The sequence below is a fragment of the Chaetodon auriga genome, chromosome 15 (genome assembly GCF_051107435.1).
Source record: "Chaetodon auriga isolate fChaAug3 chromosome 15, fChaAug3.hap1, whole genome shotgun sequence".
NCBI classification, from domain to species: Eukaryota; Metazoa; Chordata; class Actinopteri; order Chaetodontiformes; family Chaetodontidae; genus Chaetodon; species Chaetodon auriga.
In genome coordinates, this window is record NC_135088.1 from 15,464,715 (window position 1) to 15,485,854 (window position 21,140).

A 21,140-nucleotide genomic window follows, 5' to 3' on the forward strand; every position below is an offset into this window, starting at 1 on the left:
CCTTACAAAAAAATAGGATTAATCAGTTGGCATAACACCAGGGCTTTAAAATAGGCTCACCTAAATAAAATGGAGCCTTTAATGAGATGACTTACACCTGTGCATGATTTCCAACCACTGACCACAATAAATAAAATCATATAACCCAGCCCAGTCATGTTGGACCTTGTAATCTTTTGTTTGCTGAGGCGATATGAACCTTGTGGTTTGTGACCTCACCTGCACACAAAGCATCTGTAATTATTATATGTAAATAAACTCAGCTTGTCCCGAGTAATATCTTTTTCCTTTCAATGTAAGGACACGTCTGAAGCAGACAGGAAGGAGAAATATCGATGCTATATTTTTAAAGAAAGAGTTGATTGTTAATCTTCAATATGTTTATTTTGGAGTCAATCAGTTGGGCGTAATCAACTGAGTTGCTTAACTATTTGTGAGTGCACAATATGAATGAGTGAAAATGGACGAAAGAGCTGAACACACACCACCATGTCAAGATCCATCATAATATTCACTCAACATGTAAAAGGCAAACTTAAATTTACAATCTGCTCTGTTGTATCCTTCACTGCAGGTACAGGCAGAAGCCAGAAACATGAACCATCATTTACAGAATAAGACAATGTACAAAACATAATCCTGAGAAATCTCTTTCTCAGTTTTAAAACTGGGATTATAAACAATGTTTTCTTGATGCTGCTTCTTAAAAAAAGAGAGAAAGAAAACTGAGCTAGTTGTCAGAGTCCATGTCGCTGTCTCCTCCTATAGATCTGAACTCTTCGCTCTCCTCGTCTTCACTCAGCTGGACCTGGGAGAGCACAGCTGGGCCTCTCCTCCGCGCTTCATCTTCTTCATCTTCCTCCTCCTCCTCGCTGATGCCGTAGTCTTCTCCGTTTCCCATGCTGGAGGGCTGCAGCTGACTCCGGCTCTCTGTCTCCTCGTAACTGCCGTAACTGCAACAGATGCATAAGTTACTGCAGATACAACATTTCCTGCTGCTGCTACTTCACATTAAAACTGTTCCACTGGTGAAACATGGTGGAAGTACTTCTTGAGTACTGTTATATAATAACACTGAGTATTATTGGCTCCTCGGCCAGTTGTACCTGACGTTGCTGTCCTCCATGTGGTGCTCATCAGGCACGTCCCCTTCATATGACATCATGCTCTCGTCCTGCTCCATACCCATGCGAGCCGTCTCTTGGGCTCTCCGTGGAGGTGCAGGTCGCACATCCAGCTCTCTGTCAGAGTCGCTACCACTCTCTGACAGGTGTATGGCTGAAGGGGACACACGACGGCAACGTGTGAACATGTGCAGCACAATATATTCTACATTCACGCATTTGTATTTTTTCCTTTTTAGGTTGCTTTATTCTTCCGTACAGCTGTGACTGCGCTCGGTGCTGAGGGTGGACTTACAGGAGAAAGGGTTGTCGCCTTCCTCTTCGCTGGCATCATCCTCTCCGTCAGACATGAGCAGGTCCTGGTACAGAACGCTGGCTTGGGCTGGCCGGTTGGACCTCCCGTCCTCTTCTTCCTCCTCCTCTTCTTCCTCCTGGTCATGCACCCGCCTGCGAATTGGCAGCAACATCTCCTCTTCATCATCTTCGTCCTCTAGATCTCCATCTGCATCCTCTGCCTAAAAGGAGAGGGTAGACAAATTACTCGTAGGTAAATAAAATGAAATGAAAATGAAAAATGAAAAAGAAAATTATTGACAAAACCACATCTCAGCTGAATCAGGCCACCCAACTACAATGATGTTAAATGGTCATTTTAGGCTACGGTAATGGCATGATGTGAACATTTAATCAACTCTGATATACAGTAGTTACTTGCATAAATATGTAAATGTACAGCAGTGAATCAGTAAATCTGGCTTTCTTACAGGAGCGGGAGTCTTGGGTTTGCCGTCATCTTCCTCCTCAAAGCCCTCAATGTCCACATCTGACTCCTCCTCTCCAGGTCTTCGAAGGTGGCGACCCTGAGGGGAAAAAGGATAAAAGTCTGAGAACAACAGAAGCAAAAGAACTACTCTCAGTTTACACTGTAAGGTTATCTGTAATGTTCTAGTGTGAGAAAGGTGGCTCTGAGGATAGTTTGAGGAGGGGTGGCATGTGGTTGCAAGCCTTATTTCTGTCTCTCTCCATACCTGCCCCCCTCTCTTCTCTGGAGCAACCACTAGAGGTCCCTCAGAGAAAAGGCTGCTGGTCTCTCTGGGCAGACTCCCTGAAGCCCCGCTGTCAAACAGATCAGCAGGCTGGCCAACACCACACAGAGCGGCACACACATACGGAGAAACAGGACAGGACGGCAGGAGCGAAGGAGAAAGATTGGGTGGGAGAAATGAGACGCTAAAGTGAGGAAACTAGATTGTGGAGATGAAACGTGAAAGTCTGGAAAAGAGTTAGTGCAGAGAACGAGCAAAGAAATACAAGGGCTGGGAGCACTACAAGGTGTGGCGAGGAGACGACTGCAAGGAGGAAAGCTGAGACTACCCGGTGTGGCACGTTACAAACAGCCGGAGGCCTAAAGCCAATTGTCAGCGTCGCAAGATACCCAGGAAACCACCATCTGCCAAGCTAGTAAATAAAAAGGGGGCTCTGGCGGCTCTCCTACCTGCGGTGTGTACGGTCCAGGCGTCATTGGGTCCAGACACTCCAAGTCTGCGGCATCGAGAGCTGCTTCTTTAGCAGTAGAGATGTCCTTCTCCAACTGGGTCAAGTGCTCATCATACTACAAGGCACAAAAACAGGCCATTATAACACTGACTGGTGTTTTTCCCGCTCAAAGAAATAGATAATAAATGTGTCACTATATTTCAAGTAAACCCCTCTGTAAGTTTACCTGCCAGTATATGCTTTTTAAACTATTTTCTGTACCAACCAGGAGGGATAACCACTCATTAGATGAAGGCTTGCTATAAAGTTGCGTTATTAAAAATGCCTTCACACTGTTCCCAGCATTGTTTTGCATCTGCTCTAATAATATGCAAAAGCCTCAGACTCAAAATACCTCTGCCAGGGTTTGCTTGCACACATTGACGATCTCCAGGGCTGTTTTGGTGTAAGGACTGTCTGGGCCTGTGAAAGACACACAAAGAGTATTTTGGCTTCAAACAACAGCTTTACTATAGAACTGTAGTTCTGGCAGTTTTCAAAAAGACCATCCTCAGAGGAACGATAACAGTGATGATAACACCTTTACCGTTGTACTTTATACTGTTGGTGTGGATGTGGCTGACATCTGACAGGAACGCGTCTCGGTTCTGGTATTTGTGTTTGGAGATGTTCTGTTGAACCATGACATACAAATACACACAGAGGCATATTTTCGGTTGAGCTTCTTTGTATTGCTGATATCTGAAATATAAATGAATACGTCTGGTTCGAGGTTGACCCCTTGTATGACTCACCTTGCGGATGCTCTCCAGATCCATGGGGTTAACGATGACCTTATAATAATCAGGCACAAACTTCTTGTTGACAGGATGGTGAAACGGCCATGACTGCAGTGAAGGGAGGAATCAAAAAAACACAAGCAGATCATTAACTTTTTCTGCACATGATCTTATCACTGCTCTCTAATTAAGTGAGTTAAGAAAATAGAAGAAAAAAGGACGACTCACATCAGGAACCAGCATCATTTTCTGGGTCACGATGTTGTCCAGGATGAAGGAGAAGGCCACCTGATCGTCATCGTCCAGCAAGGGGTTGATGGCTTTCTCCAGCCTCACCAGCCTGTCCTCCTTCTGCACACACACATGCACACGCACACACAGGTTTAATGTTTTATGTGGAAATTGGCAAGAGGGCAGGAATATGTGAAACAAGACAAAACACATGAACTCTCACCTCCTTCAGTTTTGCATCGCACAGGTCCAGCATGGACTGTGCGACCTGTGTTATTGGATGTTTCGCACCTGTCGGCACAAAAACAGAGGCGTCTTAACACTTTGATGTGGGTTTAAACTGAAAGTCTAACTGAAACCAGAGCAAGACCTGAGTCTGTTTTCAAGAGATAAACATGCTCTCATGACTTTACCATTGTAGGTGGCGCTGTTTTTGACGATAACTTCCACCGCTTCACGGAACTCCTCCCTTGACGGGTACATCCGCTTCCGTACATTCTCCCTCAGCGTCTGCAGGTCCATGGGCCGCGTGATGATCTTATAATAGTCCTTCACGACCTTGGCATTAACGGGTGTGTGGAAGGGATATGTCTACACAGAAGAGGCAGAGGGAGTAACGATGAGACAGCAGAGCAGTGAAAGGGGTGAGCAGGAACACTGAAACGCTGTGGTGGATGAGGGAGTGTGTGCCTGAGAGATCTTACGTTGGGGTGATCCCGCATGTCATTGATGATGCTCTCTAACACAGAAGACAAGGTGACCATGGGGTCAGTGCGTCTGCGGTGGATGGCCTTGTGTGGTTTCTACGGATATTCAAAGAAAGAAAGTGTAAAAGATCATCGAAAAGGTCTCTCAGTTCAAAATGTGCTGGAACAAGCTGTACAATACTGCTTACATTGAGGTAGTCACAGTGCACAGCGCTGCCTACACGTCTCTTCTTCTTTGGTGGGAGCTGTTGCTTGGGGAACTTGAGCACTAAAGACTTTCGGCGCACCTCATCAGCACTGTAGGAAGAATAAAATTGTAAGGGTGCAGCTCATACTATCTCTGATAATGTTAAGGGAGGAGGAACGAGGACAGTCCGCTACCTCTCAATGAGCTGTTTGCCCAGCACGATCTTGGTACCCTCGACCTTGATCAGCTCCTCGTTGTCGTTGTGGATGACGGTCTTTTCCAGCTCCTCCTCCTGCTCCTCTGTCATGGCGACTGGGTTAGAAGGCGGGGCGTTGGTCTGATAGTACAGCGGGCAGAACTTGTTGGTCCTCATGTGTCCGATGGCTCCACACGCTCCGCACTTTAGCTAGCGAAAAGAGGCAAACATTAAGGAACATGACAAATAATTTGCCTGTGCCCTATGATGATATCAATGGAAAGCATACTGCTATAGGTTTGCATTTAACTGGGCACCAAAGAGCTGGTGAGGAAAAAGTAAGAGTATAGTACGAAATCAGCAGGCTTACTTTTACCTTGAGGTCTGGTCTCTCTTTGACCTTCTTGGCCTTCTTCTCTGGAGGTCCCTTGATCTTGTCTTTCTCCTGGTTTCTCTTCAGTCTCCTCAGCTGCTCCTGAATACGCCGGCGCTCCTTCCTCATCTCCTCTCGGTGCTGCTCATCAAAGAGGGCAAACTTTCGTCTGCAGTCACAAAGATGCACAGTATCGGCTGTTTAGCATTCACTGGTTCAGTTGTGATCATGACATGAATCTAATGATGTGGCGTCTCTACAAAGTAAGCTCTCTGGCGTTCTCTTTAATGAGCTCCATTCATCTCCACCACAGAGAATCCAGTGACATTAGGCTGACCTGCTGCTTCACATTAAATGCTTCACTATTAACAAGCCAGACTTTTTAGCAAGCATATTTATATAGAGAAGCACTAATTTAACATTTAACTGGGTGTTTTAAAAAGTATGCTGTGTGCAGCTGCATCAAAACTTATTTGCATACTAATCAAAAAAAGTACTGAAAGAATGATAAAAGTAGCAGAGCAGACTTTTCAAAATCAGTTTTTGAACTATGGCATTATCATCAAGCAACAATCACCAACAAGCCGTACAGATGCCGTGGTTACAAAACAGACCGACGGGATCAAATACCCACTGTGAGACGAGACGGCTCACTGTTTGATCAGTGACAGACTCACATGAATTCATCATCCTTGGTGGTTCTGATCCTGGTGTAGGCGTCGATGACTGAAGCCTTGCGTACTGTCTCGCAGCGGACATATTCCTTGCCGTCCTCATCCCTGAAGGTGCGATAGATCTTGAGTCGCCGCCCTGTGGCCGAGGAGTTTAGGCTGGTGACGGAGGACGTGTCATCGTCCTTGTGGGAGCTGGTGGATAAGGAGCTGGCTATAGAGTGAAGGGAAGTAAAGCTTACAGTTAGAGACACGCTAATGTGGATATATCCCCAGCGCACTCTGTCAGAAACACAGACTCACACAAGCCTTTACGCCGCTCCTTCCGTCCCTTGTTGTCACGATCGCTCTCCTCGCCCATCAGCATCCTCTGCAGCTCCTTTCTCTCCTGCTCCTCCCTCTCACGGGAAAGCTGGGAGCTGGTCTTCTTGTTCTGCAGCATGTTCTCAATGTTCTTCCCCATCTCCTCAAAGTCACTGTCCTCTGCCGAGCTGCTGTCTGTGTCTGTGGAGAGCACCTCTGTCGACTCTAACACTCTGTGGTGGAGGTGCAACAAGGAAAAGGACTCAAGGGATGTTCAGACAGAATCCTGAATAACATATAAACCTAAATAAGAGCCTCACTTGTTCTGCAGGTCAAAGATCCTCTGGCACTCCTCCTTGTAGCGCTCCTGGTGCTCGGCTACGGAGAAACGAGAGCCTCTGGCAAACTTGCTCATGGGTCCCTCGCCTGAACGCGCCTGCTCTGTGGACATGGTTCTCACCACATCAATCACCTCCCAGCGTGAGAGCTTCTTGATCTGACACACACAAAGACACAAGCAATTGAACAAGCCTGAAAGATAAGGTGAAAAAACCCCACCCTCAAAGCAAATCCACGGGCCTTTCTCGCATTTGTGTCCACTAACGAAGTTTTTGCAGATGTCCCATGTCGAGTAAATAAGACATGTCCCACAGGAGCATATCACTGTGGCCTTACCTCCTCCTCTGGAACACCGAACTTGCGCAGCAGCTGCTTGGCATTCTTTAGCGAGAGTCTCCTCAGGTCAGCGTCTGTCCCCGTCACCGTCTTCTTGGCAGGCTGTGGCTCTTTGTCATCCTGAAAAACCGCACAGGGCAACAAAGACTTCACTCTCTATACTCACACAAAGCAGAGCATGGGGTGTCAGACGTTTGCTTTACGTGATCAGACCTTCTGTTGGGTGGGCTTGTTGGGCACTTTGACGTAGGAGAAACCCTCTCCACAGCCTGTGGGGTCAGCCACACCTGTGACCTCCAACAAACATTTCCCCTTCATGGCAGAAATGAAGGCTCTTGTTGTGTTCCAAGGAGCAGTCCGCACCTAAGGTGTGTGAGACAGGATCAGCACAGTTTACATCTGAAGGGTTTTTTTTTTTTTTTAGTTATCTCAGGTCTGGAACACTTGGCTTCATTATGAGGGAGCACTCAGATCAATACCTCATCATCAATCTTCATTTGAAAGTCCTCTTCGTTCTCCTCTTCTGGAGCAAAGAAGGACTTCTCACCGTATCCAGCGTCCTAAAAGGGGTAACATAACTTGCAATGAAACTGCGCCACAGCACCCACTTGTCTTACCCATCTGAACTGATTTCGAGGAAAACCCTGTTACCTTGAGTCTCTGCTCTGCCACCAACATGCTATAATAAGCGCAGCACTGCTCTGGAGACACCATGGCCCTGATCTCCTCCTCTGTAGGCAGTCTAAAGTCAGGCTTCAGCACCCACCAGTTGGAGTCCATCCCTGGCATGAAGACACTGTTAGACATGTTCTCTTACCCGCAGCCTTATTCTAGATTAAAGAATGCAGTATTATACGCAAAGATCACAATCTTGTCCTCATCAGAGTTTCCATTACAGATACATGTTTGTAGAAAACCATGACTCAATGAAGTAAATGCTAAACATTTATGCCCTGTGTGCCATCCTTAGACTACATCTTACCTCTGCAGTAAAATCCGCAGTAGGCATAAAAAGCTCTTTCCCTACACAGATTCCTGTCTGTCAGTTCAAGGCACACATGGTTGAGCTCCTGCAGCTTCAAACTGCACTGTTTATAACATCAACATTGTCCTGCTATAACACAGCTGGGCTAAAGATTAGTCCAACAAATGATTATGATCACTGAGTGGTGCACATACAGGGCGCAGAGTAAACCGCTGAGCCTGCTCTACCTGTACGCTTGAAGTCAGCGCAGAGTTTTAGTCGTTTCCTGATGCTGCTCTCCGAGTGAGAGGGGAAAGCTTTCTTTATATCCTCCATGCGGATTCTCCGGGGCCGATCCTTGCTCTTCCAGAACAAGCGGTAAATGAACACCTGCAGAATACGGATGAGACAGTTGAGCATTTGCGACAACAGCGGCTCAGGTTTGTGGGAGAGCTCAGGCAGATAAACACACCTGTAGGAAGTCTCTGATGTGAGTGTTGGCTCGTTTGGAGTTTGGTCCTGGAACTTCGAACAATGGGCACTCCTGACCAACCACAATAATGTCCACAATCTCTCTAATGTAGTACCCGTGTCGCGTTCGTAGAACCAAGAAATCAGTCTCTGGCATCTTGTGCAGGTAGATCGGAGCACGGAAAAGGTTGTTTTCAAACGCCTAAGAGAAAAAGACATAGAGTCTCAGGGTTTTCCACAACAACAGACCAGCGTTCATATTTATCTCATCTCAACACTGAATCTTTGACTGTGACATTGCTGACCTGGAGCAACTGTCCAGGATGCAAAGAACCCAGGAAAGGGGACGTGTGGCAGTACACAGTCTCTCCATATTTACAGTCAGGTGCTCCAGGATCCTTTCCAGGTTTCTGAGGAACACAGTAACAAAGCAATTATGTGTTTTGACGCCATCCAACAAACAAGTGACAAGCACAACATTTGGGATCTGCAAGTTTCATTAAGTTGAATCTGATGATCTGAAATTTACACCAGAATGAAAAACATTCTGCAAATTAAAATAAACATGACAATTAAAATTACTTTACAAAGGCTCCACTATTAGACAAACAAAAACAATATATTTACATTTAGATGATGAGTGGAAAGCAAAGACTAGGCTCACCCTTTTGTAGTAGTTCTTGATCTTGGTGGCCATGCCAACCTGCATGATGAGAGGGGCGTATTCCTCACTGTACTCTGCCAGGATCAGATCTCCATCTTTGCCTGTCAAGTCCTGTGGGGTGCGCATGAAGAACATGTCCCCTCCTCCTGATGCCTGTCGCTCCTGCTCTCGCATCTACACTCAAAATAAACAAACATCCACTCAGTACACCCCTGGTCAGAACACTACAAACTGAATGTTAACAGAGTGATAATGCTTGTTTTGAGCAGGGCTCCACCTTGGCCTTCTTCTTTATGTGTTTGAGCAGCGGCTGGACAGCGTGGGGCCCTGGCTGAGCCAAAGCTCCAAATGAGTACTTCTTCAGAGTCGGACGATGAAACTGGCGCAGCTTCATGGGCCCCATGTGAGTGGGGAAGAAGGGCTGCCTCAGCTCCAGAGCCGGGATGGAGTGCTGTTATGAGGACAGAAAATATAGATCAAATGACACGCCTTTCTAGACCTCAGCTGCCTCTGCTCTAGATGATGTGGCAGGATTCTGTCACATTTTTTTGTGTCACTTACAAATCAAAGCATCTCCTGGATGATCATGTCCTGTCAGCTTTATCTTTCTAGCATTTATTGAGTGCGTACCTGAATGATGTTGCCACCGAAGGTCCCCCTCAGGCCTTGCTGTTTAGGATAGTAGAACTCATCATTGGAGAGGTTCCAGGGGTCTTTCACTTCAGGCTGGGACATGTTCTGAGTTGAGACAAACCACAGTTTTCCACTTTAAGTAATGCCATTGAAAGCTACCTATCTAGCTTTCTACATTTCAACTGAATTGTTAAAATACCACATTTCACAGCTACTGCTCCGCATAATCATATTTTGGAGCCTCAGGCACAAGTATTGTGTTAACTTCATTTCACCACACCTGCTCCTTCATTATGCTGCCTTGATCTTCCTTATTAGACACATATTTTACCATTTTCTGTTTCTGTCCACAACTCCACTGAAGACGCAGACCCTGAAATCTGTCTTTTCATATAATCAAAGGTGCGTCTTCGCCTGCCCTGATGAGGCAGCGTACCTGCTGTGGCTCATCTTTAATCACCCCAGTCTTCCCCAGCAGGATGCGGCTCTTTTTGATTGCTGTTTCCTTCTTATTCTCCTTTGATGGAGAGTGGGAAGTCATCTCCTCCTTTTCATTTGGAATTTCTGCAAGAAACATCAGTGTGTAGCTTGTTAGCAGACTAAAAATGAAAACATGTTTAGCTTCATGAAAAGTATGGCGTGTACCCATAATTTGCACCAATAATGCAGATTCCCCACAGTCTTCGCAATGCTGGTCTACATGCCCCTCACCTAGGATGATATTTTCATCATTAGGGTCCAATGTAAGAACTGGTGGTGTGAGCAAGTGATCCATCTCCTGGTCATCCCAGATGATGTTATCTTCCCAACGTCCGTACACTAACTCCTCATTGTCAATGGGGAAAATGGAGAACCAGGGGGAGTCTTCTTCCTGAGAGGCTGGGGTGGGACAAAAACAAAGACAATACAGAAAATGAGAATTTAGCTTGAGGACATGACTCTATACTACAATACACATTGGCGGGTACCAGTAATCGACACATGCTCAGACTTCATACAGAGGGCAGGTTGTTACAGAGCATTCAAGGACAGTGGTTTCATGGGAAACGTAAATACACCTAAATGTCAACAGTCTGCATTGAACTCCAACAGAGATATTAAGGTAAAATGTTCAAACTTTATTCTTCACGAGAACAAGAAATAATATGGTTAAGTTTGTGCTTGCAGATTTGTGTATGATAGAAGACTGGACTATTGGCCTTGGCGGAGGTCTGCGCTCGAGTGCCGTTCTAGTTTGTATTGCGACCAACAAATAAACTCACCTTGATTATCGTGGCTGTTTTTTTCCCGCTTAGAGCCAGAAATTGAAGATGCTTTGGGCATGGGTGGAGGTGTAGGTGGCACCAGCTGGGAATTACTTCTTGTCAGACCTGTGAGATTAAACTGATTAATTCTTTTAGGCACATGAAATATTACCACATGCTGCTCCACCATCAATTATCCCTGTACGCTCATACAATGTCTATGATGTCCTTCAGGTTGTGTAAACATCATCTGGGTAAAGTATGCTATTTGCAAGATTTACTTCTGTATTTTTCCTCCTGTCTCACCCTGCTGAGCATTATAAGCGTTGGCATTGCGGGTCATGCTCGAGGGCAGCCACCCCGCCAGGCTGGCTCGCTGAGTCTTGGTGCCCTTGTGTTTTACTTCCTCCCCGTTCCAGATAATATCGTCCTCCCATTGCAGCTGAGTGACCATCAGGAAGACTTCGTTCTCAAGGGCTTGTTTATTCTTATCTCCATCTTCATTATCATCATCTTCGGCATCACTGTCTTGCCTCAGAAACTAGAGATGCAATATGCACAATATCAGCGACAAAATCAGTACAATTGTCATGTTATGGCTACAGATGTTAATGTCTGCATACCTCAGGTGCGCTCTCAGTTATTTCTAAAGGCGTGTCTTGCTTCTCAGCCTCACTGGAGTTCTTGTCTTTTAGCTTGAAGCCGTAGTTAAAGTTGCTTCCGTCCTCAGAGACACCGAGCATGTCGTACCAGAGCTGGGCTGGACCATATCTCCATTCTGCTACTTTAGGTCGGGACTCTGCTTCCTTGTCTCCATCACCACAAGTTTGTGAGAACTTAGATTCTATTGGAGCCATCATGGTTATCTGGATGGCAGAGAGAAAGGTGTCAAGTGCTGGATGCAATGACATATGACACATTACAACCAGCTTGCATTATGAGAGCCTACAGTAGCTCATAACACTGAAAGAGTTACCTCATCATCAGAGAGACACTGTTCTGGGGGTGGAGGGGCTGCATGCTCACAAATCCATCCAGACTTCTTCTCCTGGCTTTGCTCTGTGGGCTCTCCTTCTGGAGGAGGTGTCCCAGGCTGAGGGTCTCGGTGCTTCCGCTTCTTCTTCCTGCGGGCACTCCTCCAAACTGACGGCATGTTTTTTCCAGGACCAAACAGCCGCAAGAAGCGAAGAACCTGGTGGACAGTGGGTATCAGTGAACCCTTCATTTTAAAATGATGACTAAAATAAACATTCAGCATGTGGAAGGACATATTTCAGCTCAGGACAGTGCCTGTAAAGCCGTATGAAATCTGTTTTCATTGACAAATTCAATTAATAAACAAATTCTGTGCTTTCTATTTAAATTTTTCTGTCTTTAATTTTTCTGTGTTTCACATTTAAGCACACTTTGTCATCAGAAGGGGCTTTTTATTTTGAAATTCCATGATTCCATTTATTTTCTGAGTTTTCTGAATCACAGAAATCACAGGGCCTTAAAGATGCTTTACCTTTCCAGGCCTGAACTCTGGGAAGAGCTCTGTGACACCTGGCAGGGCTTTGGCAGCATCTTTCTGCATGATCCCAGCAAGAGGGAGGTTGAGCCTATCTGGGGGGCCTCCAGACCCCAAGCCCTGGCAGGGACGATCAGTTTCTGACTCAGAGTCTGAGGAGGAGCTGAAGTCAACCTTATCACCCGTAGAAGATGGCGCAATGATGGAGGGAAGGATGATGCCATCACCCTCTTCCCCAACTGTGAGGAGAGACAACGAAGCAGCAGGAAAGACAATCACACGTTATCTTCAGAAAATTTTGATCTAAAATACTTGAACCCAGCCTGAATTACAATTGATTTTAGGGACTAACTCTGAGTATACATGTCCTTACCATTAGTGGTCTGAGGGGAGGGTTCCTCTTTCTTAGCTGATGTAGGAAGACTTGGTGGTGGTGGAGGAGGCATTAGCTTAGAATCAATATCCTCGCAATCTGCATCATAATCATCCTCATCATCTAAGTAAGGAATTAGAAAAAAATCTAATTTTTAGCATCTTAAAATATGAATGAGAATAATGATAGTGGGTTACTTGCTACAGCTGCATTTCTAGTTTTGATGAAATTGGGAAAACATAAACAATGTGTACAAAGAGTGTGTAGTTCAGGGACAGAGAGAGATGAGAGAGACTGGCAGAGTGATGGTGAATATGAGTGGAGCAGAGAGGGGACAGTTTGCACCGCTGCAACATTTTCCTGCAAACTTCTAAAATCATTTTGTGTCGTTGGGAATCTTTGGTCTAAACTGGGCTGAAGGAGCTGTAAGATGATCACCTGTTTTCCTGCTGGGCTGCAAAGACCCCATGGCCTGACGGTACTTCTTTGTCTCATCCTCAGCGACCTCACTGATGTCAGAATAATCAACTGCATCTTCAGTGCTTTTCACCCAACCTGGATGAGGAGAGATATTGAAAATGTCACTCCATCCTGTTCCTGGCTAAACTACTGCAAAGACGCTTTATGTGTATTCATCCTAACCTTCAGCATCCACACCACCAGAATCTCTGCTTTCCTGTTGATCATCCTCTTCATTGGCAGTGATCTCTGTAATGAGCGAGCCCAGACCCAGAGTACCCAAACCAGCCAAATGCTTTTTGGACTCCTGGGGTGAGGAAAAAGAGGTGGGAATAGGACAGAAAGTTGAAATAAGCAGTGAAAACAGGCAGCTGGCACAGTTCTAATAGTTAATCATAGAAAACACTGTTGTATATCATTTCCACCATAAAGCATAAAAGCTATCTATAAACACCCACATTGTCCAGAACGCTGTCATCCTCAAGCTGTCCATCTTCGTTGATATTTCCAAAGAGGAAGCCAGTTAGAGAGAAAGGGCGATCTTGGTCCTCGTCACTGTCGGAGTCGGACATCCTACATGGGTAACATTAACAATTTAGGCATTCGATTCATCTTCTTTTCCTGAGTGACCTGTAACTTCAGTGGGAGACATCACTGTGATCCTTGAATGAGGTTGCAAGAGCAATGCAACCATTATCACCTAACGTTACAGCCTGTTTCGGTCAAGTTATTCATTCTTTTCAAAGCATCAAAAAATATGTGGGAACAATAAACTGCTGAAGATTTGTGACAGTAAAACGCAATAAAGTTATCTTTACTGTAATGGAGCGCAGCGTTAGCTGGTTGCGTTCGCTAACATCAGCTAGCTCGCTAGCCATGTGATGAAAACAAAGTCTTAAACATGTTAGAGATGCATCATACACTTACCTTTTTCGACCCGACTTCAGATTTTATAGACTCGAACGTTGGCCAGCTTGCTGTATCTGCTGAAAGCTAATGTTAAGTATAGCTCATTAGCAGCTAAGCTTGGCTAAGTTAGCTAGTTACCTAAACAAAATAATTTGGAACGTTAATACATTAACTGAAATCTATGTAAACATCTTTTATACGTGTGCCCGTATCAGCTGTGTGAGGTTAAAAGAAAAATCACAAAAGGCATTTAATACAGTCTTTACACACGCTGGTTCGGTAGAAACTTGTTTTTATTTCTGACTGTCGGCCACTGCTGCACCATTAGTCCAGCTAGCTAGCTGGCGGATAGCGTAATCACCCGGATGGACAGGGTGAGGCGTTCAAGCACCCCCTGTAACGTGGTAAACTCTCGTGTTAGCCACAAGGAAGCGGAATATCCACACAATAATATTTGGCAGTCTAAAAGTATTCATAACTGGTAACATTTGCCTTTCCTCGAGAAAATTTAGTCAATTTCTGCCCATAATTATCTCAGAAAAGCTTCATTTCACTGTGCATTTCATTATTTCATTGTGCCTAATATCCTCAGCTGTCCTTCCTTAGTGATACATTCAGGTAGCTCACGAGGTAGACAAAATCTTGATATATAAAGATACAAAATATAATAAACTCTCGAGGCTATGTACATCATATACAAAGAATATAAAATATATGCTTTGTGATTAAATTCTTTAACTCAAGTATTTAATGAATGTGGTTATGCACTGAAAACCTCCTTCAGTCATTGCAGACCTGAGGACAGAGCGTGTCTGTGCTTGTTGTGACTTTTCTTATCTGTCTGAACCAAAGGAGTGCTTCTTGTAAATATTTAAGTGGGGATGACATTTTCTTCACACTGAACACAGAAACTCAGCAGAAACAAATTATTCCTAAGGACTGCGCTTTCATTCTTGTGAGACGCAGCTATCAATTTGCGAGCACCAGATGTGAAATATGTTAAATTTAAAGGATTAGAAATCCTACGTGTTTAATCCTACTTCTTTAATTAACCTCTAAAGAAAATACCATTCTGTCATAACTGTAGAGGTAAAAACTAAAAAGTTTAAAAGTGACAACAGCTAAATGGTCAATAAAAACAAACATACAGGAACAGTTTAGCCAGTTTTAATAGTTTTAAAACACTTGGTTTGGAAAAAAGTACAAAAGTGATCCTGGACTCCACAGTATGAAACCAGTCCAATAATGCAAGGTGACAGGTGTGTTCCTTTAAAAAGCATCTTCTACAGACATGTTAATTTCAACTGGCCTTACCATACACATACTTTACTCACTAAAACAGATACAAGCAATAGTTTAAATACAATGGCTGACCCCAGTAATACATTTACAAGTGATTCTTAAAAAACTAATTAAAAGGAGGGGGAGGGGGGGAGGGAGAAGTCTGACCACAATGCCAACCGGCGTATGGCAGTAACGTCATGCAGTATTGCAATCGTTCCACTAAAGAGAAACAGCAAAGCACTACAGCTGTCACACAGTGAGAAAGAGGGCAGCCGAGAGGTGTCTCTCAATCGGGCAGCCTTCCAAAGTGTTCACTGGTCGATTGATGAATTGTTACTGAGAGATCTCTGCTGTCTGTTGAGCAGCAGCTCAGTGGTCACCCTTCCCATGTTTGCATACATTGTAAAGTTGCACAGGGTCTCCACTAAGGAGAACTTGTCTTCCACAATCAATTTAGAAAAATATAACTAATTGCTATTGAAGAAAACCCCAAAACGTGGGATATTCTTAGTATGTCGTGAGGAAATAAAAAAAGCTAAGAAATACAGTCGAATAAATAAATTGCATGACATCCATAAAAATGAAGTGGATACACTGAGTCGACAGAATGCTATCCACATATGCACACCATGCTTTTTGTTTTGGCCCGGCAGTGTTAAAAATGAGGGCTCCATCCTCCATCCAAAGCCACGTCCTATGATCCAGTGGAAAAGTTGCCATAAAATATCTAAAATAAGTTGACATTTAGAGAAAGGTTTCTTTGATTCAACAACTGACTTCCATGTACAACATGGTCTCTGGCTTTACCAATTAAGAAATAATCGATGTTGATGGCAATGAGGAAACACAGGAGGGAGACTTTCACAGTGTTACAGCAATGAAGCCGCTCTGTGTCGTAACCCGCTGGCCGGCCTATTGTTAGGGCAGCAGCAGTGAACTTCCTGTCCGGTCAAACTTTTTTCCTTTAGAGAGGGCAGCCACTTGTTTCATCAGCTCTCTGTTCTTGGCCTGTGGAAATAAACAATTCAAAATTAGATGCATAGCTCTGAACTTTAGTGGAAGCATTTGTGCAATCTCAACACGCCGGATTTACAATTGACCTGATACGACTGTGATTTTAAAATGGCAGCAAACACGCTAGCAGTGACTCATCCGACGCTGCGTGCTAAAGGCTACATGGGCTACCTTCAACTGCTGATAAAAACACCTTTGGTGCATCAAACGCCAGCCAGAGTCACACTTACACAACAACAACCGCGATTAAAAAAAAATAACGCCTTGGAGTTTGACAGGAAATGGCTCAACTTGCGCATACATTGTATCCATAACAACAGGCTACAACCTTACACAACAAGTGACTCATACATGTATCACACTGGCACATATCTGGAACACAAGTGAGATTATATGATCAGATACTGATAATATATGACTGATAGCACAATATGGTTTAAGTTGTATCACCGTCTGTATGTGAGAACATTTGCACTCAAATCAACATTAAACACTGATACAGTGAATACAGCGTGTATGTCTTGAGATGTTTTGTAACACCACCTGTTAGCTGTAGGATGTTTCATGGTGGTGGAAACAGAAAAAAAGGAAAGAAACCTTGTCACAAAAGCATCGTGTGTTTTCCTACCTGCTGCTGCTCCATAGCCTCTTTGTGCGATTTCTCCATTTGGTTCATCTTCACCCTCATGTTGGACTCCTGGTACTGAAAGTCTGCTTTCAGCTCTGTAAGCTAGAGGGGAATTTAACGATCAATACATCAAACAAATGAAAGCAAACGACAGTGACTCATTAGCTTTGGCTCATTGGCGCTGCAGGTCGGGCAATGCTGACAAACGTACCTTTCGGTCCTTCTCTAGAATGGTTTGATCCCTCTGCTGCAGAAGTCTCTTGAGTGACATCACTTCCTCTTTCAGCTGGCTGATGAGAATAAAGTTGTCTGTTCCTCCAGAATCCATTGACTGGGTGATGGAACTACTGATGGGAGAGAGGGAAGAGCATGAGGTCGGTCCTGAGACGGGTGAGTCCACACGTGGGGGAAAAAATTTAGAGCTGTGCCTACCTGTCCCCGTTGGATGGCTTCATCTCCAGTTTTGGTTTCTTCTTTGGAGTCTCCTTCTGGATTGAAGACGATTTATGGCTGCAAAAAAAAAAAAAAAAAAAAAAAAAAAAGTCACAAGGGCGATGTACAATTTGGGCCTAAAACCTCAACCATCATCACACTAGTCTGTTCAAATGAGAAGGAAGGGTTTACCTCTGCTTCCACAGTCCCTGCTCCTGCTCGGGACTCAAGCTCCCACTCAGTCTGTGAAAGGCAAGTTAACTGTGAGTTGGCTGGATCAAATTTTCTACTTTTCATAGCCGTAAAATGGCATAAAACACACACAGAACGTTTCATTCCTCTGTCAGAAATCAACAGTCTGGCTGAGTGGCACAACAGGGACAGAGGAGGACATACTTGTGATGAGAACTGCTGTGTCTGTGTTGGTGGTGGTGGTGATGATGGTGAGGTCTGGAGTGGTGGTCTTTCTCGTTCAGGGATGAGGAGTTGGACGAGCCGAAGCCTTTCCTCTGCTCCTTGGTCTTCTGCAGGACACGGCGGTAGGACAGGGTACAGAGCCAGCACAGCAGTTTGCCGTCCACCTGGAAGACAGGTAAGAGACAGGAGTTCATAAAGCTCCCTTTAACACATTCACTGTCACATTACACTGGATGTGTGCTCAGTCCGTACCTTTCTCCTGCCCTCCTCCTTGCGGTCAAAGGCGCATTGCTGTTTGCACTGCTCACAGGTCTGTGGAGGTCCGTATTTCTTCTCTGAGTTAGTACAACGCTGGCACTTTGTCCCGATAAAAGCTGCAATGATGTTACAGTACTGGCAGGGTTTGGGCTGTAAAGACAGACAAAAGCGCCATGATGTGTGTGAAAAGGCTCCCTCTGCACCTTTTCACGTGCCCAGATTTCCTCATCAGGCTTTCACCTACTGCACACAAACTGGCTATTTTTAAAAAAAACATGTGGCCACCTAGATCAAGTTAGGCACAGGATGAAGCTTATTAACCAGGTTCATATGCTTGTCTGAGCGGTCTGTGTTAACCTTTGTAATGTTCTCTAACTGGGATTTTCCCTCTCTCTGCTGGTGTCTTTGTGGTCACTGGAAATCTGTGCTGAAGAGGAGGGGGGAGAGCCCAGCAGTCTCTTCCTCTCTCAGTTGTGAGAGTTGTTGTTGATAGTTTTTTTTTCCCCTTTTTGCTCCTTGTTAATTTTCCTGGGACTTTTGCTTTTCTCCTCATTTCGTCGTCATTTAATAAGCTACCACCTTTTCTGCGTGGATTTCTGCTTCCTAAGCTTTTCCTCAACTCATTATGGTTTCTCACCTCCAGTGTCAGACAGCCACATTCATCTATGCAGAATTACCACCAGTAATTGCCACACTGTGACTTTATACAAAAGTGCACCGAATACAACTTGAATCAGCTGAAGTTAAAGGTGCGTCGGGGAAGACAAAAAAAAAAAAAAAAAAAAACAGGAAAAACTTGTTACTCACTGTTCCAAACTGTTTGACGTTCTGGGCACATTTCTTGCAGATTGTATTGGTTTTGCTGCAAACAATAAACAGGAGTTCACATCCAAAACAAATGACATGAGCAGCGTGAACAAACGCTGAATTTCATCTCTGGGTGCACGTATCTCACCTCTCCTGCTGAAACTCAGATCTGCAGTATGTGCACTTCACTATTGGATGTGCGATGCGACACTCCTGTGGTGACAAAGCAAAGGAATGCCAGAGCTCTCATGAGCGTCAGTCGGCAAACGCTGACAAATAAATTGCGCAATGGACACATTTGCAAAACAAGACTGCCTCGCAAGTTGTTGTGTATATCAGCACAACCTGATGCTCACTGTGGAACACCACTTGGTCACAACATCTGTGGAAATACCAGCACACGACACCGTGCAGTACAAGTGCTTTTCTTAAGTCAGCCCAACACCTCATCACAGTAGGGCTGGGCAGCGTGGGCTCAAACTAATGACTGTTTTCATTGTTGATTAAACTGTTCAGTATTTTCTCTATTGATCGATTAGTTGTGTGGTCAGTAAAATGTCAATCAGTGTTTCCCAAATGTCTTGTTTTGTCCACAACCCAAAAATATCCTGTTTACTGTCATAAAGGGGCGAAGCGACCAGATTTAAGAGTCTGGAACGAGTGAATTTTGACTTTAAAACAAATTACTAAAAATTGATTGACTGATTCTAAAAATAATTGGCAAGTGATTGACTAATCTTTGCAGCTCTACAATCTCCAGTACTTTCAAATCCCATCTGTAGCTGCATTATAGTGTCGATCAGTTGATCCTGTCTGAGGAAAAACTCTCCTCAGCGCTGGAGGGACACTTACAGAGTGACAACACTGTCCCCAAAATATAAATATATAGAATGCATGAATCAGCGCTGGATGACAGTGAAGCAAAAAAAAAAAAAAAAAAAAAGAGGTGGGAACAGAAGGCTTGTTAGAGGACCAAGGCGCCCAGACTGCCCCCCTCCCCTCCATTAAAAGATGTCTGTTCCTCAGCTCAACACTGTTCAATTCTTCCTTTGAGGCTCTATAAGAGCAACAAGTTGGCAACTATGCACATTAACAGCATTTATTTCAGTGGCTCAGCCAGGAGGTAAAGGCGTGCTATGAAGGTGTTACTGCTCTTTAATGAACAGCATGCTCGTGTGATCTGAACTAAACAGGACTACAGTTATTATTAGTTTTATTAGCGTTTCCACGTTGGAAAGCTAAAAGCTTGTTACATAACTCGAGCCTAACTTGCTGTAACACCGCCACATCCAGACGGCAATAACACACTTCCACACTGCTTGAGCTCGGGACTGTCTGTGTGCAGCCATCCTCGATCACACTCACACATTGAAATACCTTGCACAGCTGCTGGCCCTGCGACAGCTCCTCGAAGGGGTACCGCTGGTTACACTTCGTACAGGCGTACAGAGCCGACGTTGCCATTCTCGCCCAACTAATGTCACCGAGCTAGAGGAGGTTAGCGGACTCCAGCTGCAAACTGACCGGATTAACGGCGCGGTATCCTTTATAGCCGCTTGCTAATTGAGAACTAAAATACACACACACACTGTGTTGGCATCCAGCGTTAGCTAACGTTAGCTAGCTCGGCTAGGTAGGGCAACACAGAAATAGCTTAGCTGGAGGGAGAAGGCGAAGAACAATAAACTCCAAATATCGGTGATCTTTCGCTGCACGCACGTTATCCTGTCAGGCTGACTTGAGGTTAATCGTTAGTCACGCGGCCATATAAGCAGCCCGTTCATATGGATCTGGCTATTTATATTAACTTTCCACTGTTCTCGCCAAGAAAGGTATTTTCCTGTTTTCCTTCTCTCTTTTCATATCGACGCCGTCGTCGTCATGTAACCGGAAGTGGCTGAGGGCTCCAGAAGAAGAAAGGAAACCTATCGCGACACAACGTCCATCCGCGGGATTCACATTTTGAAATGCACGGAGCCAATCACGTGTCTGCGTTCATCCAACGCAGCCCCACATCATGAATTATCATGTTATTAACTTCCTTAGTTTTTCACTAGTTTGGTCACTTAAGTAACGAATAGAACAACTGAAAGTTTAGTCACATAAAGGCTGCACATGAGTGTTATTTTCCACCTCGTGGGCCTTGTTTTGTGCCTTTTTTTTATATCTGTAATTATTGAGTAGTTAATGTCCTACTCTGCTAATTCTCTACAAATGTTTATTTCCTGTCATGATGGCACTCATAGGCAGCATAAAAACCAGCCATGCGTCAGTTTTGTCAGTAAGGTTCTGGGACATTTTCATGAGCTGTGAAAGTCACAAGACAGTCA

At 44.6% G+C, this 21,140-nt stretch overlaps 2 protein-coding genes across 8 annotated transcripts; both read right to left on the minus strand.

Moving 5' to 3' along the window:
• Nucleotides 1-362: 362 nt before the first annotated feature.
• taf1 (TAF1 RNA polymerase II, TATA box binding protein (TBP)-associated factor) lies at nt 363-14,341 on the minus strand. Of its 7 annotated transcripts, none has more exons than XM_076749978.1 (41): nt 13,989-14,341; nt 13,520-13,634; nt 13,245-13,368; nt 13,041-13,157; nt 12,603-12,725; nt 12,227-12,468; nt 11,696-11,911; nt 11,343-11,585; nt 11,026-11,260; nt 10,738-10,845; nt 10,187-10,354; nt 9,912-10,039; nt 9,473-9,580; nt 9,120-9,293; nt 8,843-9,016; nt 8,484-8,588; nt 8,180-8,380; nt 7,956-8,097; nt 7,395-7,525; nt 7,223-7,303; nt 6,957-7,106; nt 6,744-6,863; nt 6,389-6,564; nt 6,069-6,301; nt 5,772-5,979; nt 5,098-5,263; nt 4,720-4,931; nt 4,527-4,635; nt 4,336-4,434; nt 4,045-4,222; nt 3,855-3,922; nt 3,629-3,751; nt 3,416-3,508; nt 3,208-3,292; nt 3,016-3,083; nt 2,620-2,736; nt 2,153-2,260; nt 1,889-1,984; nt 1,420-1,639; nt 1,107-1,278; nt 363-953 (listed from the first exon to the last, which is right to left on the minus strand). In XM_076749978.1, exons 2-41 carry the CDS (start codon nt 13,631-13,633, stop codon nt 731-733), a joined length of 5,958 nt encoding a protein of 1,985 aa, XP_076606093.1. In that variant the 5' UTR covers nt 13,634; nt 13,989-14,341; the 3' UTR covers nt 363-730. The 7 variants fall into 7 exon arrangements, with proteins under 7 accessions (XP_076606093.1, XP_076606092.1, XP_076606091.1 ...); XM_076749977.1 differs by having other exon boundaries at nt 3,202-3,292; XM_076749976.1 differs by having other exon boundaries at nt 5,092-5,263.
• Nucleotides 14,342-15,121: 780 nt separating this feature from the next.
• On the minus strand, nt 15,122-20,695 carry fam76b (family with sequence similarity 76 member B). Its single transcript, XM_076751140.1, has 10 exons — nt 20,188-20,695; nt 18,959-19,023; nt 18,811-18,865; nt 17,998-18,153; nt 17,725-17,909; nt 17,521-17,571; nt 17,329-17,406; nt 17,108-17,243; nt 16,897-16,998; nt 15,122-16,262 (listed from the first exon to the last, which is right to left on the minus strand). The coding sequence occupies exons 1-10, from the start codon at nt 20,272-20,274 to the stop codon at nt 16,173-16,175; spliced, it is 1,005 nt and encodes a 334-aa protein (XP_076607255.1). The 5' UTR covers nt 20,275-20,695; the 3' UTR covers nt 15,122-16,172.
• Nucleotides 20,696-21,140: the final 445 nt, after the last annotated feature.

What these genes read in the sequence shown, in the direction of transcription:
- fam76b (XM_076751140.1), bottom strand. Translation starts at nt 20,274, where the DNA reads ATGGCAACGTCGGCTCTGTACGCCTGTACGAAGTGTAACCAGCGGTAC. An exon ending in AGGGCCAGCAGCTGTGCAAG is followed by an intron (nt 19,024 to 20,187) that starts GTATTTCAATGT and finishes TTGTCACCACAG; the next exon opens with GAGTGTCGCATCGCACATCC. An exon ending in TCTGAGTTTCAGCAGGAGAG is followed by an intron (nt 18,866 to 18,958) that starts GTGAGATACGTG and finishes TATTGTTTGCAG; the next exon opens with CAAAACCAATACAATCTGCA.
- taf1 (XM_076749975.1), bottom strand. Translation starts at nt 13,633, where the DNA reads ATGTCCGACTCCGACAGTGACGAGGACCAAGATCGCCCTTTCTCTCTA. An exon ending in ATGACAGCGTTCTGGACAAT is followed by an intron (nt 13,369 to 13,519) that starts GTGGGTGTTTAT and finishes TCCTCACCCCAG; the next exon opens with GAGTCCAAAAAGCATTTGGC. An exon ending in ATCTGGAGAGCATCCGCAAG is followed by an intron (nt 3,293 to 3,415) that starts GTGAGTCATACA and finishes ATGGTTCAACAG; the next exon opens with AACATCTCCAAACACAAATA.